We start from the raw sequence: 20,894 nt of genomic DNA, 5'->3' as shown, positions 1-20,894 counted from the left end.
TTTTTTTTTTTTTTTTTTTTTTGTTTGTTTTTTTAATTTTATTTTTATCAGGGAGAAACATACAAAGTCATTTCAGCGCCATTACACTCATACAGAGCAAAACAAAAACATGTATTTGGATAATAGTGTTAACATATTAACCAAGCTATTATTCCCCCTTTCATTTTTAAAAATGTTTTAAATAAGAACATTTGAACAAAAGAAGTCACATTTACTCATTTTCCATCAAGATTAATAGACTGGTACTTCAAGCCATGTAATAGAGATAGGCTACTTAAAGCAGTTCAGGTCTCCGTGGTCTTATATATCTGATCCACTTGGACCACCAACTCTTAAATTTCTCTGAATGCAATTTTAGAGCAAATGTCAGTCTCTCCATGGTGTAGATTTGGTGAACAGTCCCTTGCCACTCTTCCAATGTCGGTGCGTTGGGTTGTAGCCATTTCCTTGTTATAGCCTTTCTTTTGCTCCAATCAAGATTATCTTCATTAAATATTTGTCCGCTTTTGATTGGATATGTAATGCCGTGGTACCAAAGTACATTGAGCTGACATCAAAATTGTATAGTCATTTGAAACATATACTCCTGACAATCAAGAATGTCATGCCAAAAAGATGAATGTTTCGGACAATCCAAAATAAATGATAATGGTTGGCCACATCTGAACCAACCTCCTCCAACAATTTGTTCCACTACCCTGGTGTCTCTTCTGAGCAGGTGTTATAAAAAATCTCACTATGTTTTTCCATCCTAACTCTCGCCAGTTATGTGAAGATGTGGTTTTCCATTGTAAAGTACAAATGTTTTCCCATTCATCCTCAGATATGACCAAATTTCCCTCCCTTTCCCATCTACATTTAATATGCAGGCTGTTGGAATTTGAGGCGTCTTGGAAACCTTTGTATAATCTAGATATTAATTTCTTTCCACACCCAGACTTATAAATTGAAACAAAAACCTTCAGGATGTCACTTCTCTGGTCCTCTGTCAAAATTGTATTTAATCGATTCCTTACTTGGAGGTATCTGTAAAAATCCTGCCTCTCTAAATCATATTCCCTTTTGAGATCGTCAAAACTTTTCACAGACCCATTGTGTATAAAGCAGCAATAAGCCGTAAGGCCCCTTTCTGACCACATTTTAAATCTATTGTCTGTCCTATTTGGAATAAAATCCGTGTCATAAGCACACCAACGTAATATGTTTTCTGCACCCTTTAAATTGTATTTCCTAACAACCTTGTGCCAGGTTCGTAGTGTTACTTTTATCCAGGGGTTATCCTTATTTGCAAGACTGTCTACACATTTTTTGTCTGCCATTGCTGCCTGTAAGGGTGGATCCACAGAGCCTCCCTCTTCTATTTCCTTCCACCTGGCTCTAAACTGCGAGTCACAGAGATACCCCAGGTTTCTTATCTGAGCCGCACAGTAGTAATCTTTTAAATTTGGCAGCGCCATTCCTCCCTTGTCTTTTGATAATTGCATTACTTTAAATTTTACCCTTGGTTTTTACCCATCCAGATATATCGAGAAATTAATTTCTGCCATTCAATGAACTGTCGATCACTTATTTCAATTGGTAGTGATAGAAAGAGATATAACAGGCGGGGTAAAATCACCATTTTTGACTGATTCAATCCTTGAAGTTAGACTGAGAAAAGGTAAGTGATTCCATCTGGAGATATCTGACTTAATTTTAAGGTTAAGAGGAATATAATTGGCTTCAAATAATTTTGTAATATCTTGGGTAAGATTAATTCCCAGATACTTCATTGATTTTTTTATTACAACTCAGGGCTGTATTTAGTTACCAAATTCATCTGGCAGATTAAAATTAAGAGTCATAACTTGAGTTTTCTTAATATTTATCTTATAGCCTGATAATTTACCAAACACATCCAGAGATGACATTAAAGTTGTTAGGGATGTTGATGGTTGGGATAAAAATATTAAACACGTCATCCGCAAATAAGGATATTTTATGTTCCTGTCCTGCTATATTTATACCTTTAATTTGCTCGTTTTGCCTAATATATTGACTGAGAGGTTCTATAAAAAGGGCAAAAAGAAGTGGCGAACAGGGGCAACCCTGTCTACAGGAACGCTCCAAAAACAAAAGAATTTGAGAGGACTGCCATTTATTTTTGTTCTTGCTGTTGGGATTATTATATACAGCTTTTGAAGGCTTCTATCAGAGTAGAGTGAAAACCAAATTTATCTAACACCTTATACAGAAAAGTCCATCTTACTGGAATCAAACGCCTTCTCTGCATCCAATCCTATTAACATAGCTTGTGTCTTGTTTTGCTGGATATGTCACATAATATGTAGCGTCCTCCTCAAACTGTCTTGGGTCTGTCTCTCATGGATAAATCCAGTCTGGTCAAAATGAATGAGAGATGGCAAAAGTTTTTCAATTCTTCTAGCTAATATTGACATATAAATTTTATAATCTAGATTTAACACTGAGATGGGTCGATATTGTTTACAATCTAATGAATCTTTGCCTTCCTTTGGTATTACCGAGATTATAGCTTGCTTCCATGAGGGGGGGGATCTCTCCCTTTTTGAGTGCTCCGTTACATATCTGGCACAGTTTTGGAATCAACTGATCCTTGAAAGACTTATACCATTCGGCTGTGAAGCCGTCCGAACCTGGGCTCTTGTGTGGTTTGAGTCTTGATATTGCTGCCTTGACTTCTATTTCAGTGATATCCGCAATCGAGACCTTATTTTGTTCTTGTGTAATTGTGGGAAGATTTAGGGATTCGAGAAAATTCTTCATCTCGTCTCCATTATCTAATTTTGGTTGTGAATATACTGTAACTCCCTATAATAATTTTCAAAACTTTGTTGAATTTGTTCTGATCTATGCTGTATTGTCTTAGTCTGGGGGCATCTTATCTTATTAATAGTGGCGTCTGCTTGTTGTTTCCTCAATTTATATGATAACAATTTCATTGCCTTGCTACCTGCCTCATAGTACCCCTGTTTAAGAAATACCAGTTTCTTTTTAATCTCTTCTGTGGTTATGTCATCTATCTCGTTTTGCAGTTGTTTAATTTTAATTGATACTTCTTTGGTCCCTAGTTTAGCTTGATGTTCTTTTTGTAATTCTTTGAGTTTGGTGTATAGAGAATTAAGCCTCTCCTGTCTACGTTTTTTTAGTGATGAGGAAATAGAAATTACTTTCCCCCTCAGGACTGCCTTAAATGCATCCCACACCATAGGAGGAGACACTTCTCCATTGTTGTTTTCTTTAAAATAGGTATCTATTGCCTTTTCTAACTCTTCTTTTACCTGGGGGTTATTCAATATACTTGAGTTCAATTTCCATAGTGTTGATTTTAGGTTATTACCAATATCAACTGTCATTAATATTGGTGCATGATCAGACACATCAATTGTTCCAATATCACATGACTGAATTCTCATCGTTCTCTCTTAAATGCAAAGAAATAGTCGATCCTTGAATAAGTAGATTGAGGTGCAGAGAAGTAAGTGTAGTCACGGGCTGTTGGATTAAACTCTCTCCAAAACGTCTACTATGCCAAATTTCTTTCATTACTGAGTTTATTTTATTAATCATGGATTTGTTATATCCTAAATTGGATGGTGGAAGATTCCATTTTGGATAATCTAATATTCATATCTCCTCCCATATAAGCACACCCTGAGCTTCCGCAGACATCATGTCAAATATTTTTTTATAAAAGGTCCAATCACTCCCAGGAGGAGCATATATGCTAAACAAAGTTACCATCAGCCCTTCGATTCCTTCCCGTTATCATTACATATCGGCCTTCCTTGTCTTTATTCTCTGAAATGTGTTCATATTGGACTTGATTTGAATAAGAATGGCAGACCCTCTTCTATGTCCTGATTTATAGGATGAATAAAATACATGTTTGAAGCCTCCTCGTCTCAGTTTTGCATGTTCAGTTTCAGATAAATGCGTTTCCTGAAGGAATGCTACCTGAGCACCCTCCCTTCTCAGTTTTGACAGTATCTTGCCTCTCTTAATAGGATTATAGTAATCCATTTACATTGAAGGAGACCACTTTCAACATATTACTTGCCGGTACCAATATTAAGATTTGTTTTCCAGTTTTTAGATGGAGTTTGTGTGACATCTCTATTTCTGCTTTGAACTGCAGCAAACACATGAACAGAACAACAACCAATGAGGTTTTGAACTCTTATAAACTGAGAACATTCGTTAGGGTTTCCAAAGGTGGGGTTAAAAGAAAAACCCTGTGTGAGGTGTTTAAGTGCGGCCCTGGAGAGGGAAAGCCTCTCTTCTGCAAGAGGGCCCTCATTTGTAATGGATTCAGCCAAGATCTTATCCACAGGTGTGCCCCCGACATATCAATCACCCTAGATTAGGCTCTTTGAAAACTGAATGAAGTCAAAAAAAAGGGAAGCTTTGCACAGAGAATATGCCCCAGAAAAATAAACAAAAAATAAAAATAATATTATTAATAACCTTTACGCTCTCCCACCTATATATTTCACTTTGATGTAATAATTAGGTTACGTGTGTTACATGGTTACATGAAAAAAAGAAAAGAAAAAGAAATTCTATCTCTTTAAGTTACTGCTTTTAAACATTCTTTCTGGCAGTGGGGGTGTTTTCTTAGCATCATCATTCAGAGTCTTTTACACTCGTTCATTAGACAACACAGAAGTGAGGAGTGAGTTTCTGCTTCTCAGAGATAGCCGAACAATGTCCGAGCTTAAATCAAAAACGTCCAAGTCTAATCAAACTCCTTTTAAACAATACTTGCGTGATCATTTTCTACTCGGCCGTATCTTGACCTCTCTGCTCCGGGTCCCAGTTGAATCTCTGGAGCTTGTCTTTGACCGTCTGTCCTCGGCGTGTGTGTGTCTGTGTACGTTCCCGTCTGCCGCTCACCGACCATGACAGCCTCCGGATCCGCTCCAGCAGCGTCTCGGGTGGTTTCAGCACTGTGACCGGCAGCCCCTTCTCCGCCATCTCCTTCGTTGCTTCCTCGGCCGTGTTGTAGGTGCGCGTCCCTTCCGCGTAGAAAACTCGAAGTCTGGCCGGGAAGGGCGTCTGAAAGCGGATCCCTTTTTCCTTCAGCACCCTCTTAGCTTCCATGTACTGTTGCCTTTTCTTCAACACACTCGGTGCATAGTCATTGTCCAGATTAATTTGTTTATTTCTCCACATAAAGCCCCTTTTCTGCCACGCTGTTCGTAGGATTTTCTCTTTTGTCTTGTAACTCAGAAACTTAATAATTATGGATCTCGGAGGTGCTCCTTCTCTTGGCACGGGTCCAAGTGCCCGGTGTGCACGTTCAATATGAAGATCCACGTCTTCAGTCAGAGACAAGCCATGTTTTAGCAGTTTTCCGACAAACTCTATCATTGACGAGGACTCGTTCTCTGACTCCTCCGGGACGGAATAGACTCTGATATTATTTCGTCTGGATCTTCCCTCCTGGTCGTCCTGTCTTTCTTCCAGGTGTGCTTGTAGCTTTATTAGCTCCTCCGTCACTTCTTCTAGTGACTGCATTCTCTCCTCCGTGTTTGAAACACGGTCTTCTACTTCGTCAAGTCTCTTTTTGGTTTTGCCGATCTCCTCTTTGATTTCCTGGAGTTGTTGCTTATTGTCTTGTCGGAAATCTTTTATCTCAGCGAGAATGGTTTTCATGTTAGCCTCCATGTTAGCTTCGTCTTCCTCTCCGCTATCGTTAGCCGAGCTAGCTTGAGACGACTCCGGACTCTGTTTTCCGTGTGTTTCGGTGTTCTGTGCAAGTTTCCCAAATCTGGTTTTCCTTTGCCTGTCTCGCAATGGAGTCTTGCCCTTAACCATGCTTTTCCGTCAGTTTTAAATCGAGTTCGTCGAGTTAATGGGCACTTAAATCTTAGTAGTCGGGGAGCCTCTCTCTTAAGCTGCCATCTTAGCCGCCGCTAAACCGGAAAAAACCATCAAATAAATTTCATCTTAAAATATGTAACATATGTGTTGTTTTCCAAACAAATAATCATACAGGAAATATACACCTATCTTCTCTGCTTTCCTAAATCCTCCTTCCTCCTGATTGATTTCCTTAGTTTAATAATTCCTAATATGTTTTTTTTAAAGGGGTATCTGCAGCATGTAAATAGGTTTTTGGAAATACAGTGACCTCATTTCTATATTAAAATAAAGTTAAAGCAGAAGTAAGTGATATATTTGTGTTAATATAAGTCTTAAATAGTTATATCTTCCGACAGCAATCACTTACATAGAGTGTTTGGACTGAAACACGGGTCTGTCAGTCACTCTGCTCTGCTCTGAGCCGAGGAGAAAACATTTATCGTATCCTACAGTTTTTATCCAATGAGGAGAGAGAACGGCATGCAGGGCTGTGTGTGCAGCCAAGGAACGCCGTGAATGTGGTGACGTAGGGACGAGGACTGTTATGGTGCGTTCAAGGAAACTCGTATTTTTCCGACCGTGAAGTGGTACCAGTTCGATCTGGTACGAGTTCACCGGTCAGAAGTTACGAGTGGCCGTTATACTGACTTTCACAGGTAAAACAGGTCGGAAAAACACGAGTGGGTTGCCTGGAACGCTACAAAGTCGTAAGTTGTGACTTGAAGCTGTAATTTACGATTTCAAAAGCCTGCCTGGAACGCAGCATTAGCGAAAACGACCGGACCACTTACTTCTGCTTTAAAGCAGAAGTAAGTGATATATTTGTGTTAAAGCTGCCCTGTGGAGTTTTGCTCATTACGAGCCATCAGCCGTGTTTTTTTTCGAGTAGGCTACTGCAACAGTCAGCCTGCGCCGTTCGATGACGTTGAACCCCCCCTTCCCTCCCTCCCTCCCTCCCTCTCCGAACGGTAAGTGCAGGTAACCAGGCAACCAGGTGACTGGCGAAGTAGGAAGAGAAAAAAAAGTTGTGGTCATTCAGCTTTGGCATTTATTTAGGGGTGTGACCTTATACATGTGTAAACGTTTACACGGAATGAAACTGTAAACGTTTAGTAAAAAAAAAAAAAAAAAAATCCCTAAACGATATCTAGGCCTACACGCAATTTATTTTCATATTTTTATACATAGGCCTACATTTTTGGGGGGGCTGGGTGAAAAATAGTCCCGCACACTGTCTTAATTTAGAGAAAACTATGATTTAATAAAAATGATGCTGTGACGCGCTTCCCTCCTCCAAAATGTGTGTACCGGTAAGTGCGTTTTTTCTTTCCTTTTTTCTTGTCTTTTTTTTTTTTGCGAGCGAGTGTGATGGCGCCGCCACGCCAGGTCAAACATTGCTTTTCTGGTTGCCAAAAAATATTCTAAGCAAATATAGCCTCCCTAAACACAAACAAATAACCTTAAACGGATTGAAAAGGGTGTCTCAAGACATTAAAGACGGCCGAGGACTGACGAGACGTCAGCTGGTTGCTCCTGCCCGGTCTGTCCTCCTCTCATCCGCACTTCAGCACCTGTCCTGGGCTGCACCCATAGACTGCACCGTGTCGGCTCGGCTCGTTCCTCGTTTTAAATGACTTTTTAAAAGTAGTGTAAACAATTTACTGTTCTGATCACTCATACGCGTGTATAGTTAGGCTATACGTTGCATTATTATTAGTTATAGCTACTTCAAAAATAAAGGACGGTGGAGCGAGCCAAGCTGTAGCCCAGGACAGGTGCTGCAGTGTGGGAGAGGAGGGAGAGACTCGGCTCCGCGGGGCTCTGGCAACTTGCGGCGGATCAGAGAGGGTGGAGGACCGACATGACAGGGGGTCTTGGTCTCCTGGTACCTGTGCGGTCCAGGACCGCGGAGGTCAGCGAGAGGGGGGGGGTACGGTGGTCGACTCTGAACGCGCTCACCGGGCGGATCTCTCCAGTTACGGTGCGGTGCGTGTCGGGGGGGAGGGGGGCGGGACGAATCCGCCGTCGGGTCTCCTCCTCTCCGGTGTAACACCGGCACGGTGGCACGGTGGCTCGGTGGCTTGCAGTGTCAGTGCTTCCACCGGCTGCATATCAGACTAGACAAAAATAAGATAACATGTTCTTCTTCTCTTCTGTTTACCAGCGCTCTAAACCCTACGTCAAATCCGAACGTGTTGCGTTGCATGCGTAATTCCCTGTGCGACAGCGCGGGAAAGTCGCTCCTCAGAGGCAATTGCGCTCCTGGGTAAACCAGGGACTGTTGTGTGGTGGAGATGCGTTCAATGATCATCCTAATAAGTCGTTTGGCAGTGGCTGCAATGTAACGGACATTGTTTTATATGTATAAACTCCACAGGCCAGCTTTAATATAAGTCTTAAATAGTTATATCTTCCGACAGCAATCACTTACATAGAGTGTTTGGACTGAAACACGGGTCTGTCAGTCCCTCTGCTCTGCTCTGAGCCGAGGAGAAAACATTTATCGTATCCTACAGTTTTTATCCAATGAGGAGAGAGAACGGCATGAAGGGCTGTGTGTGCAGCCAAGGAACGCCGTGAATGTGGCGACGTAGCGACGAGGACTGTTATGGTGCGTTCAAGGAAACTCGTATTTTTCCGACCGTGAAGTGGTACCAGTTCGATCTGGTACGAGTTCACCGGTCGGAAGTTACGAGTGGCCGTTATAGTGACTTTCACCGGTAAAACAGGTCGGAAAAACACGAGTGGGTTGCCTGAAACGCTACAAAGTCGTAAGTTGTGACTTGAAGCTGTAATTTACGGTTTCAAAAGCCTGCCTGGAACGCAGCATTAGCGAAAACGACCGGACCACTTACTTCTGCTTTAAGATCAAAGAAGAAAACTATCCCTCCCTCCTTTCTCCTCTTTTCTATTAATATTATTATTTGTTCATTCCCTTCTCTACATCATTTTTATTTTATTTTTTACCTTCATTAGAACTTGTTTCATATACACAGAAAGCGTTATTATATTTTGTATAGCTGAGTCCCTGTTATATATTTTCGTTGTATTATGTATTCTATATGTATACAATGACAATAAAGAAACTTTGATATAAGGACCAAATAAAAAGAAAAGTATTATTCGGTCAAAGTTCTTGCCATTGTGCATCCCTTAGAAATTACTATGGGAAGCTGCAGATAGAGCCATAAGAAATTAACCCTACTGATTTTTTGATTTATTTAATGGTAAGTGTTGTTTTATATGCAATACCGTGTTAGTTTCGGGTTCAAATATGTGCAATTGTACCTTTTTTTGGTTGTTGTCTTTTAATTTTGACCCACCGTGTATTTGAGTTCGACTCCCCTGGTGTAACGCACCACTTGACCACGTCGTGTCGCTGCGCCGCCATGTTTTCACTGCTCCACTCCTTCTCCTTATGAGGAGAGAAAAGGGCGGGGAAAGAAAGAAAAAAAACAAAAACAAAACTTGTGGATGAAAGTTCAGAGTAAGTTTGAGCCGTCTGTGGTTGGTTGGTTGGTTGGTTGGTTGGTTGGTTGGCTGGCTGGCTGGTTGTGAGTCCGTCTCTGGCTCTGGCAGCTCAACAAGCGTCTCCCCAGTGACAGCAGCAGCTGCTCGGCCACACACCGTGTCACAAACGAGATGGGGAGCTCCTGAGAAAACTTTTGGCTGGTCTCCATTTTTAAAGTTGACCCGCTGCCGGAGCTCAGCGCACCGTCACGCCGGCCCAATGAGGGGGCTGAAGGGGATGTCTCCGCTGCAGTTCTCCGTCTACTGGCGCCTCTCGCTCGTCTTTGTCTTCACGTCTTTCCTCTTCTTTCTCGACATATTCACGGCCGCCATCACCGCCTGTCGCCATGACAACGGTACTAGTACCGACTCGGCGGCGGAGAGCAACCAATCACGGCCCTTCGAACGTTCGGAGAGCGAAGCCGATTGGAGCAGCGAGAGCGGGAACCGAGACGTGAGTGGTGATTACGTCCACGAGCTGAAGTAGTACTATTACCGTTAATTAACGTTTAACTGACAGTTAACGGTTCTACACATTCGTACATAACGGTTCACTCAAAGTGACACATTACAGGTGAATAGGGTAAAAAATATATATTATATTTGGGGTATTACAAGTTTTTGTCAAATGTAATGTGTAAATAAGGCAGTATCTAATGAAATATGCCCTAATTTGCATATTTCCAGAACAGAAATCTGAACAATGGATAAAGCCACTTTCAAAATTCTTGTTTTATTTTGTTGACATATTAGAGGCAAACGTTTTTTACAGAGGGGGGGGGTTTCTCTTTTTATCACTCTGTAAATGAGAAAATACTGTCACCAACCATAAAAAAAAATCTACTTTTGACTTCATTCTTACAAAATGAAGTAACAATAACGACCTTAATGTGGATTTTCTACCATTTCTTTCTACAATGTTGCAAAAGACGTGTTGCAAAATAGCCCAAAATCTTAAAATTGATCAGTGCACGATAAAACAATGTTTTTGCCTGTAAGTGTCTGGCCTTAACAGTGGAATCTGTACATTTATTCAAGTATTTAGAGTCAAAAACAGCAGACAACTCATCAGACCAACTGTTAATGAGCAACCTGAAGCTGTTCATCAACTGTCACTGTCAAAGATTAAAGGAAAAGATAAATACTTGGCAGATGATAACCAAGAGTCAGAGGACACAAGTACAGTTGATAAAGTTAGCCTAGCTTAGCACAAGGGCTGGAGATTTGGATTTCAAGGGTTAAAGAAATAAAAATAAAACCAATCATATGGAAAATAAGAACCAGATACGACCTTGGTATAGTTATCTTAAACACTGCATTTACATTAAATCCAAAAGCATTTGAACTTTTTAACAGGTTTGACTTGAGCCACGGTGAGTTTTAGGATTTTTTCATTGTTTGAATCCAAAGTTGAGGATATTTTTTAAATTCTAACAATTTAAAATGAGATATTAAACTGAAGTGAAGGTGTTTGTCTGCAGAAACTCAGAGGTCGGGGGGGTCAGGGTGCAGCCTGAGGGCCCTGGAGCAGGAGCAGACTTCAGCCCCAGGGCACCATGTGGACCGAACAGTTTATTCTGGGGGGTCACAGTTTGTCTGAAGTAATTTATTTGTGTGTGTGTGTGTGTGTGTTTGTGTCAGTCAGTGTGTGGTTGGACAGACTGGTTGTCCTATGGTCAGACTGTGTACATGGTCGGGCTGCTGCTGGGCTCTCTGATTGGAGGAGCCATCTCTGACCGGTATATACATCCCTTTACACCTCCATTAATCATATAATAATATTAATATAAATACACAGATACCTTGTTGATGTGCTGCTGTGCTCTGTGTGTGTGTGTGTGTGTGTGTGTGTGTGTGTGTGTGTGTGTGTGCAGCTATGGCAAGCGTCCGGTGCTACTGGTGTGTGTGTGCGTGCAGGCTTTGTGTGGCCTCGTGCCCGCCGTGCTTCCTCAGCCGCTCCTCTTCCTCGCCGTCCGCTGCCTGACGGGCGTCTGCTGCTGCTGCATCAGCATCTGCTCCTTCAGCCTGGGTAACACACACACACACACACACACACACAACAACAACAACACAAGAGTGAAAACTGAAGAATAAAAGCTTCAGATTAAAGGGACAACGAGGAGTTTCTATTTGGTTATAAAGAAAGTCTCACGTTAATGTGGATGAATCTACGTTACCCACACTTGTTAATGGGCCCATTTTCGATAATTATATCGTTTTGTCTCTATCGTTATTTTGTTATTATTAGTGGTGGCGGAAATTTCTTTACTTTCGGTTTCGTGGTGAGTCATGAGAATAACGCAGCCGAATCGCCGTTTATGGTCGGAACTATGACGGTCTGACTTTAATTCTTGATGAATGAAAACATGAGTCTGTCTTGCGCTGGTCAAAGAATTTCACGGTGCGCGGAGGCTCATAAATGTAGTGTGAAAACTCCTCGTTGTCCCTTTAAAGTACATTCCTTCTTCCTCTGCCCCCCCCCTCCTTCAAAATAAACCTCTCTGACTGAAGACCCACTCTGGCCTCAGAGAGCCGTGGTTCACCGGTTGTATGGTGAGTGTTATTGGACCACGGTGGGATACGCTCACACACACACACACACACACGGCTGATACAAGAGCACGTGTCCCAGATAGAGTCACGCTGACCGGGGCTCAGTGGTAATGAAGCAAGATGGCGTCCTGCAGCTCTCTGGCATCCGGGCCACCGCTGAGATCGGCTTTGACGTTTTGTGGGAAGGACTGACAGGCCGTCGGAGGCAGCGGGTTCATTAAACCCTCCAACAACATCCTGAGCTCCTATTATCAGAGGCTGGAACATGATGTAAAAATGAATTCATGTCGTTTCATCGGTCTTTATCAGGTTTGTCTCAATAATCCAGAACCACTGGTGAACCGGCCCTTAGAGATGTCACGATTACTCGTTTTCACAATTAATCGCCACAATTAGTTGATCATAAAGATTCATAAATGCCATCACTCTCCAAAAAAGGTAAAGGTAAATGCGCAGATACTGGTCCATTTACCTGCTGTAACATTGAATTGGTAGGAATTTAAATGTTAGCGTATTTGTAATAAATAAAAAACGATTAGAATAAACTTAAATATTTGGTATAAATGACAATTAATGACTTGAAAATGGCAAACACTTAATAATTGATCCTATATTAATAGATACTTAAAGGTCCAGTGTGTAAATTGGGGGTAAAACCATGACAGCCAGTGTTCAGATTCAAGATGGCGACGCTCTCTAAAGCAAGACCCTTCCTATATGTAGATATAAAAGAAGAATTATAAGGCTACGGAAACCAAACGGATTCTATTTTAAAGCCATTATACACTTATATAAATATATTCAGATTTTTCCAATAAACCTTGTTAATTATTACACACTGGACCTTTAAAATATTTTGTGTAAATAATTGGTAATTTAATTATATTTTGACCATCTCTGATTTTACACATTCATAGTGTTGTGAAATGAATTATTACATAATAATCGTACCAGGAAAATCTATAATCGTGACATCACTACCCGCCCGGTGTGACCAATAAAATCAAACCTGTGTGTGTGTTGTTGCAGCGGTGGAGTGGACGGCGCCCAGCGCTCGCCTCTGGCCGCCGGCCTTCCTGCCCTTCTGCTTCAGCCTGGGGACGATGGCCGGGGCCCCGCTGGCCTGGCTCAGCCCCACCTGGACGCACCTGCACCTGTCGCTGGCGCTGCCGCAGGTCGTCTGTCTGCCGCTCTTCCTGTACGCCAACACACACACACACACACACACACACAGACACACACAGACACACACACACAGCTGCGTTACACACCTTCTGTGCTGCTCTTTGGAAACATGTCCTTTTGCTTCTTTTTCACTCCAGCTCCATCCCCGAGTCGCCACGCTGGTTGTTGTTGAAGAGGAGGACGGATGTTTTGGACCGTTACCGCGGCAACAGCCCAGCAGATAAACAGTGTCTGGACCTGGTAAACAAACAAACAGACGATCAGTTTCAGTTCAACAGGACCCGTATCGATCAAAGCGTCTTGGAGCTGAGAATTAGTGGAATTTAGTCCGACTCTCAAACTTAAAGGGATACTTCACCCAAAATCGATAATTCACCAATTTTCTAGACTGAGCAGATTAAGGACGTTCTGTCTTTGTTTGATGATGAGCGATATCGTTTGGACGGAGTAGGAATCGTCCCTGTCTCTGATTTAATAAGAGACGTCAACTCACCAACAACGTTAACGCTGAATTAATGAACTGGAAAGATTAGAAATATTTATTTTTGATTCATTCCCATAGTTGTATTATTTTCTAGATAGATTTTCTAGAAATATGGTTAAATATTCACTCCTATTGGCAATTTAACTCTTCACTGAGACATGGTAACTCTCTCTTACTGACACTTCAGATTCAGTCGTACACTTTACTAAAAGTCTGAGTTAGACGCTTGATATCTAACTTTTAAATGTTTTTTTACTCATAAGTCGACTCTTCGTGTTCAGAGGAATTCTGAGCAATTGATAAATACAACCCCAGAACACCATTATCACTATCAGATCACAGATGTTTACGTGTGTGTGTGTGCACAGCTGTTGGACTCGGCCTGGTCTGACCTGCAGAAATCTACGGAGGCTCAGAAGGAGGAGGAGGCGCCGGGAGGCCACGCCCCCAGTGACATCATGCACCTGAGACACCCGACGGTGCTGCTGCGCCTCTTCATCATGAGCTACCTGAGGTAACACACACGGGGTTGTCTGGTGTGTGTGTGTGTGTGTGTGTGTGTGTGTGTGTGTGTGTGTGTGTGTGTGTGTGTGGTGGTGGGGGGTCAACGGGGGAACATACATGTATTTGCATTTCAACGTCCCTCTGAGTCCCATGTGGTGTTACAGGAGCCTGAGGCACAGGTGTGACAACAGACCGACAGCTGACGAGGTCAAAGAGTCAGAGAGTCGCTCACCACATGGAGTCTAATATATACAGTATATAGAAAAAAGACATAATAATAAACAAAACAGTTGTAATAACTGAACAATATTTGAGGGTGAACTGAGAACAGAGTGAAAATATTTAATTGTGATATTATAGATCCTTTAGAAATCCCTACAGTAGTTTTTTTAGTTTAGTTTAGTTTAGTGGGTTTATTTCGGTCTTGTAAAAACAAGTACAATAGACAAAGTATAAAAGTTTAGATACAAAACACAACAAAGCAATATAATGCACTTTGACCCAGAAGTTGTAGGCATCATAAGTTTTTGAATCTGTTAAGTGTGTTACATAGTTTTATTTCTAATTCTAGATCATTCTATGGATTGACTCCTTTAATTGATGAATACATCTTTGTTCGTACCTTTATATAAGTCCGTCTACCGTCTTAGTTCATATCTTCTGGTTCCAGTCTGAAACTTCCTCTGGACGCCGTCTGGAAACAGATTATTATTTACTTTATACATCATTTCAGCGGTTTTATCGTCCACAAGATCATTGAATTTTTAAGGTTTATGAAAACTTTGTTTGTTGAGTCTGGATAATCAGCCCTGTTGGTTGTTTTTAGTTGTTTTTTTTTGCACTTGTGTGTTTAGATATGATGAAGATTTATTTTTTATTTTAAAAGTGGAGAAAGGTATTGCCACTACCTCAGTTTGTGTTCAGTGTCAAGCTTTCGTCATTGTTTTTTTGCACTTTTTGATGAGTCTGTGTTGAATGTGACCAATTTTTTAAATGATAAAACATTAGTTTGCTTTTTAATATTCATTGATTTGTGTTAGTTTAAAACCACAAGCCGCTGAAAACGTCTGGACCAGATAAAATTCTTGGTTTGAAAATCTGGAATCTCAACAATTTGACCTTTGACCCCTCCTCCTTCAGGCTGCGTCTCTGATTATCAGATATTGATTAGCTGGACTGTGTGCAGTGAGTTGAATGTTATGAATGAACGCACAGAATCAGCTTCAGTGACCAATCACAACCTGCTACAGAATCATTAATAAACGTTATTCTATTATTATTCTCTCAGATCGGTAAATGTATTGACCTATTGATTGTCGTGTGTCTGTGTGTGTGTGTGTGTGTGTGTGTTGCAGCACAGCGTCGGCCTTGACCTACTTTGGCATCTGCATGAACATCGGCTCCTTCGGCGTCGGTGTTTACTCCGCCCAGTTCTTCTCCGGCCTATCAGAGGCTCCGTGTCTGCTCGTCCCACTGGTGCGTCTGGGCCGCCGGCCAATCAGCATGCTCGCTCTGTTCCTGAGCGGCGCGGCCTGCTTCCTGTCGCTGCTGCTGTCCAGATACCACGGTGAGACGAGACCAGATCAATTAAACTTAATGAACTTGGTCTCTAAGGCTCCAAATTGTCCTGCTATTGATTATTGATCAGGTATTGATTGGTGGTATTTACAGGTGAGCCGGTGCTGGTGATGAGTTTAGCTCTGCTGGGAAAACTCTGCATCCTGGCCGCCATCTTTATCTCCACGCTGTACAGCATCGAGCTGTTCCCCACCGTGGTCCGGCAGCGCTGCGTGTCCCTCGTCAACCTGTGTTTCCGTCTCGGCTGCCTGGTCAACTCTCTCGTCCCGCCCAACCCCAACGGAGCGATCTCATTGGCCGCCATGCTCGTGTACAGCAGCGGGCCAATCGTAGGCTGCGGCCTGTGCCTGTTGCTCCCGGAGACCAGCGGCATCCCGCTTCCCGACACGGTGGAGGACTGCGACCGGCAGCCGAGGCCCCCCCCACCCAACATGGACGCCCTGTGGAGCAGAAGGTGGGAAACTGAAACTTACTTTTTAGACTGTTATTTTAAAGGGATAGTTCAACATTTTGGCAAATTGGCCCATTGCCATAATCCCTATAGTCATAGCAGTAGGTTCGTTACCTTTAATTGTCGGTGCAAGCTATTTTTAGAACGGTGGAGCAGAGCCGTGAGCTGCTCAGAGCTACGCTACGGAGGCTCATGGGATTTCTTGGTTTCCCTCATCAAACTCATCAAATACACAATCCAACAACTCCAAAACGCTCTGGTGGACAAGTTGTGACCTGCACATTCACCACGCTATGAGATAATAACACAACGTTACCACACAGAGTTGTTTTAGAGGGAAATGCAGAAACTGCTTGATGAAAAACTGTCCCTGAAGGCAACGCGCATCAGCGGTTTTGCATGAATTTCCCTCTAAAATGTTTAACTATCCCTTTAAATTAGACTTAACCTGTTACCATTCCAACGGCCCGCCCGCGGGCCCCCGGGGGGGTTTTAAACAGGGAGGTGTCATAGAGGATGTCACCAGTCACTTGAAATAGTCATGCCACATATCGTTGGAAAGCTAAAACTCTTGTGATTAAAGATATGCCGACCATTCCTAAATATAATCATCACAGCAACACTCGAATCAGACTATAAACATGCTAACAAAGTTCGTAAAAAGCCGATATAACTCACGATTTGTGTCAGGGCAGGCTCAGGATCACAGGGTTTCCCCACAAACTTGGTGTCGTTACATTCAGAAAAGTCCAGTAAATCCAATCCAGTAAAGTATTTAGTCCAAAACACACGGTTGTACCGGTAGATAACCTCATCCTGCTGCTGCATCTTATGAAATTACGCATTGTATATCCACTAAATCCGTTTATTTCTCCTCATAAGTCCGGCGTTTACATGAAAACAATGGCTGCGTTCCAAAAGCGTGTTGAGTCGCCCTCGCTCACTTGCCCTCAGCACTTGCCCTCGGGGGAATCCCCGCCGCCATCATAAGGGCTGTTCCATTTCTCTAAACAGCTAAAGTGAACTTGGTGAGATCGACCCTTGAGGGCTGAGTGATCAAGTCAACATCAATGGTCACTCCAGAGCTGTATATCACCCACAATGCATTGCAGTGGTGCACGAAAAATACATCCATGCGGTGGCGATAATGAACCTCAAGCACCAGTTGTGTGTTTACCACCAAAGAAGAAAATAAATAATAGGGGTCAGTAAATATTCAATTCAATAAACTAGTTTAGCAGTGACATGTCAGAACAAACTATTTACAAGTGGTAGGCTAATAGAGATATATAATAGGCAAACTCATTTGTCACAAAAAAAAACGTGTCTAAAGAGCCTTTTTAATCTGACGTTTCATATTCACATAGTTGCTGTGCCTGAGTTGATTAGTTTTATAAGGGATTTTAATCAGGATTGGTCTGATGAAGCAGAGCTCATCATCAGTGACAGACAGAGAGAAAGAGTAGTATTGATATTATAGAGTAGCCTATTGAATTTTCACCGTAAACCGGCCAATCCCCCCGTAAGAGGCAGTAGCCTACAGCGCTACACCTACGACATGTGGTCGACCAGTGATTGTCCCAGCTGTTAGTGAACGAGGGCAGGTGCGTTCCGTTTACCTCTTCTACTCCTCCCCCGCCCACTTTCCCTCCACTCTCCAAGTGGCCTCCGTGTGACGTCATAGCAAGGGCTGAGGGCAAGTGAGCGAGGGAAACTCAACCTGTTTTTGGAACGCAGCCAATGTTTATTTCACTTCACAAAATGGCGCTGCACTCTGACCTTTCGATTGACAGCTCACTCGACCAATCACAAGCTCCCTGTCCCCGGCTGCCGCCTGCAATAGCGAATGAGTGGCTGTGTCTGATGAGGAACATCCCCTCCGACAGCGCTGAATGGCTTCAGCCAATAGGGACCGATCCCGATGGCAACTGATGCATTGAATAGCCAATGAAATTCCGAAAAAAACGATGTGCTGCATTCATGGTCCCTGGGAAAAGGCAGCACTGCCATTTTCATGCGTAACTTTGCAAAAGCTGCACTTTGGCGCATGTATTGTTTCTCAATGGCAATTTTAGGAAAACGCCTAGATATACACTTAGAAAAACATGTGTAAAATACTAATTTTTAGCAGGATTGTTATCAAATTTGAACTGGGGCCAGGTAAGGCTTCGTGCTGTAGTCCCATTGTGTTTTCCAGCTAAAATTCTCAGCTACACTCATCTTCAGGCATCTGATTGCAACAAAAAAATTCAGGCGAGAATAAAAACATTCTAATTCAGTGTGTTCCAACTTAGATTACTCAATGATAATAGCACTTATAGTGATTATTTCAGTTTGGGGAAAAACTTCAGAGTGTTACCTTTCAAAAGAGACCAAGCCCATCCATATTCTCCAAACAGTTCAAGAACAGCATTCAATTTACTTTGGGTACGCCTTGGATAGGCGAATATTACAGAATTTATAGGAGTGGTAATCGTCATTGCACAAAGTACAACGAAATTCACTGTGTCATGCCTGAATAAAAGACGTTGTGTTATTATCTCATAGCGTGGTGAATGTGCAGGTCACAACTTGTCCACCAGAGCGTTTTGGAGTTGTTGGATTGTGTATTTGATGAGTTTGATGAAGGAAACCAAGAAATCCCATGAGCCTCCGTAGCGTAGCTCTGAGCAGCTCACGGCTCTGCTCCGCCGTTCTAAAAATAGCTTGCACCGACAATTAAAGGTAACAAACCTACTGCTATGACCATAGGGATTATGGCAATGGGCCAATTTGCCAAAAATGTTGAACTATCCCTTTAATATTATTGTATTTTCTCTGCATAGGAACAAAATAAAACAGTAACCTCAGTGACCTCTGGGTTTAAACTTCATAAAAGCACCGACTGTGCGGCGAGGCGACTGTGCAGGAGCCGGGTCACGTTGGTCGTTACCAGAGTTTGTTTTTTTAGTCACGTTGCAGCTTCACAATTAAATCTGTACCTTCAACCAGGAGGCAACAGACTTTCAGAGCATTTAAAGATCAACTACATTCAAACGCTGGGCGAGAAAGGAAATGAATTACATCACACACACACATTAACAGCTGCAGAGTGAATCATTACGTTGATTTCATGTGTGTGTGTCTGTGTGTGTTTCCAGGAAGCTGGTGAGCAGCCAAACCAGGAAAACAGAGATGGTCCCCGCTGAGAAAGACGACACACACACACCCAACGCACACACACGTGCACACACACCGTCTGAGGCTTAGTTTGTTTTGACTGCAGCGATTCAGTCTGATCTCCGTTTGTGTTTAGTTCTGGTTTTAAATTAAAAAGACCAAAGAGTGTGTGTGTATGTGTGGATATGTGTGTGCGTTTATACTGTACAAGACTCAGTCACATTGATTTTCACCCTTCAGATGATGCTGGAGGATTTTTTTTTTTCTTCAACACTTGAAGAATCTCGTCATGTTTTATTCTCCTGTTGTGTTTTTGTTTTTTAATCACTGTGGAAATAAATGAAGTGTTTCCGTAAAAGTAAAGTCCTGGTGGTGTTTTTACTGTACACAGACTCACTCATGTTCAAGTTACAACACGTTATTCTGCCCTCTGCTGTCACAGAGCAGGAACTACAGGAGCAAGGAAGGAAGGAAGGAAGGGAAAAGGGAAGGAAAGATGGAAGAAGGGAGGGAAAAAGGAAGGAAAGAATGAAAGATGGAGGGAGCGAACAGATTCGTTCAAGGAAGGGAGGAAAGAAGGAACGAAGTAAAGATGGAGGGAGGGAACAGATCAATTGGATCAAAAGAGGAAGGAAGAAGAAGTAAGGAAGAAGGAAAGATGGAGGGAGGGAACAGATTGGGCCAAGAAGGAAGGGAGGAAAAGGGGATTGTGGAAAGAAGGAAGGAAAGAAAGACGGAGGGAACAGATTCGATCGAGGAAGAAGGAAGGATATAAAGATGGAGGGAAGGGAACAGATCAGATCAACTGGATCAAAAGAGAAAGGAAGAAGAAGTAAGGACGAAGGGAGGGAAAAGGGATTGTGGAAAGAAAGAAAGATGGGGTGAACAGATTTGTTCAAGGGAGGAAAGAAAGATGGAGGGATGTTGATTTTAGTTCTGCTTTTAATACAGTGCAACAACCTCACCTACTGTTAAAGAACCTGAAACATATGAATGTAAATGTAGGACTGTGGTGAGAGTAGCCCACATCCCAATTATTATAATATATTTTAATTTGCGGACATATCCACAACACCTTCATTAAAATGGTGTGATACGACTCATTTGATTTTTAAATGTGCTTAAAAAACAAAAAAAAACAACTAAAGAAATGGTAATTGACTCAAGGCAGGTGACGACTTTTGTGATAATGCATTTTTATTTTATTTTTTACATATTAAGCAATGGTTTGACTTTAGGTTAGTAATTTCCCCTTGAGGGACAATAAAGTTTAAAAAACTTTACTTAAATTGAATCAATTTCTTTTTCTCCCATGTGTCCTAGGTGGCTCCATATAGACATTTGTATTGACAAGTGAAATCACAGCACATCATTTTGAATATTGACACAAATTAAATAGAACCCAGAGCCACTGCTGGTCTCAGTGTAATCAGTTTAATAATCATTTTATAAACTGAACCCTCCATATTGTCTTGATGTTATTCACATTTACTCTTATTATTATTACCATCAGGTTGTTTCACACTGGTGCTGTAAATAACAGTGTTAGACTGGAGTCTAATCTATAAGTTACCAAGAATACTG

The 20,894-nt window shown here is 42.1% G+C and overlaps 1 protein-coding gene across 3 annotated transcripts; it reads left to right on the top strand.

Moving 5' to 3' along the window:
- Positions 1-9,345: 9,345 nt before the first annotated feature.
- Positions 9,346-19,475, top strand: LOC146990498 (solute carrier family 22 member 13). 3 transcript variants are annotated; one of them, XM_085794816.1, is made up of 9 exons: positions 9,346-9,373; positions 11,042-11,135; positions 11,271-11,425; positions 12,979-13,147; positions 13,272-13,374; positions 13,987-14,132; positions 15,478-15,689; positions 15,794-16,154; positions 19,292-19,475. In XM_085794816.1, the coding sequence occupies exons 1-9, from the start codon at positions 9,361-9,363 to the stop codon at positions 19,398-19,400; spliced, it is 1,362 nt and encodes a 453-aa protein (XP_085650942.1). In that variant the 5' UTR covers positions 9,346-9,360; the 3' UTR covers positions 19,401-19,475. The 3 variants fall into 3 exon arrangements, with proteins under 3 accessions (XP_085650942.1, XP_085650948.1, XP_085650934.1); XM_085794822.1 differs by lacking the exon at positions 9,346-9,373 and adding an exon at positions 9,436-9,850; XM_085794808.1 differs by lacking the exon at positions 9,346-9,373 and adding an exon at positions 9,436-9,850 and having other exon boundaries at positions 11,038-11,135.
- The last annotated feature ends 1,419 nt before the right edge of the window (positions 19,476-20,894 follow it).

The sequence above is a fragment of the Trachurus japonicus genome, chromosome 2 (assembly GCF_045865225.1).
Source record: "Trachurus japonicus isolate A0001 chromosome 2, Traja_1.0".
NCBI lineage: Eukaryota > Metazoa > Chordata > Actinopteri > Carangiformes > Carangidae > Trachurus > Trachurus japonicus.
Note: the sequence above shows the minus strand (reverse complement) of the source record. Positions and strands in the feature narration are given on the sequence as shown.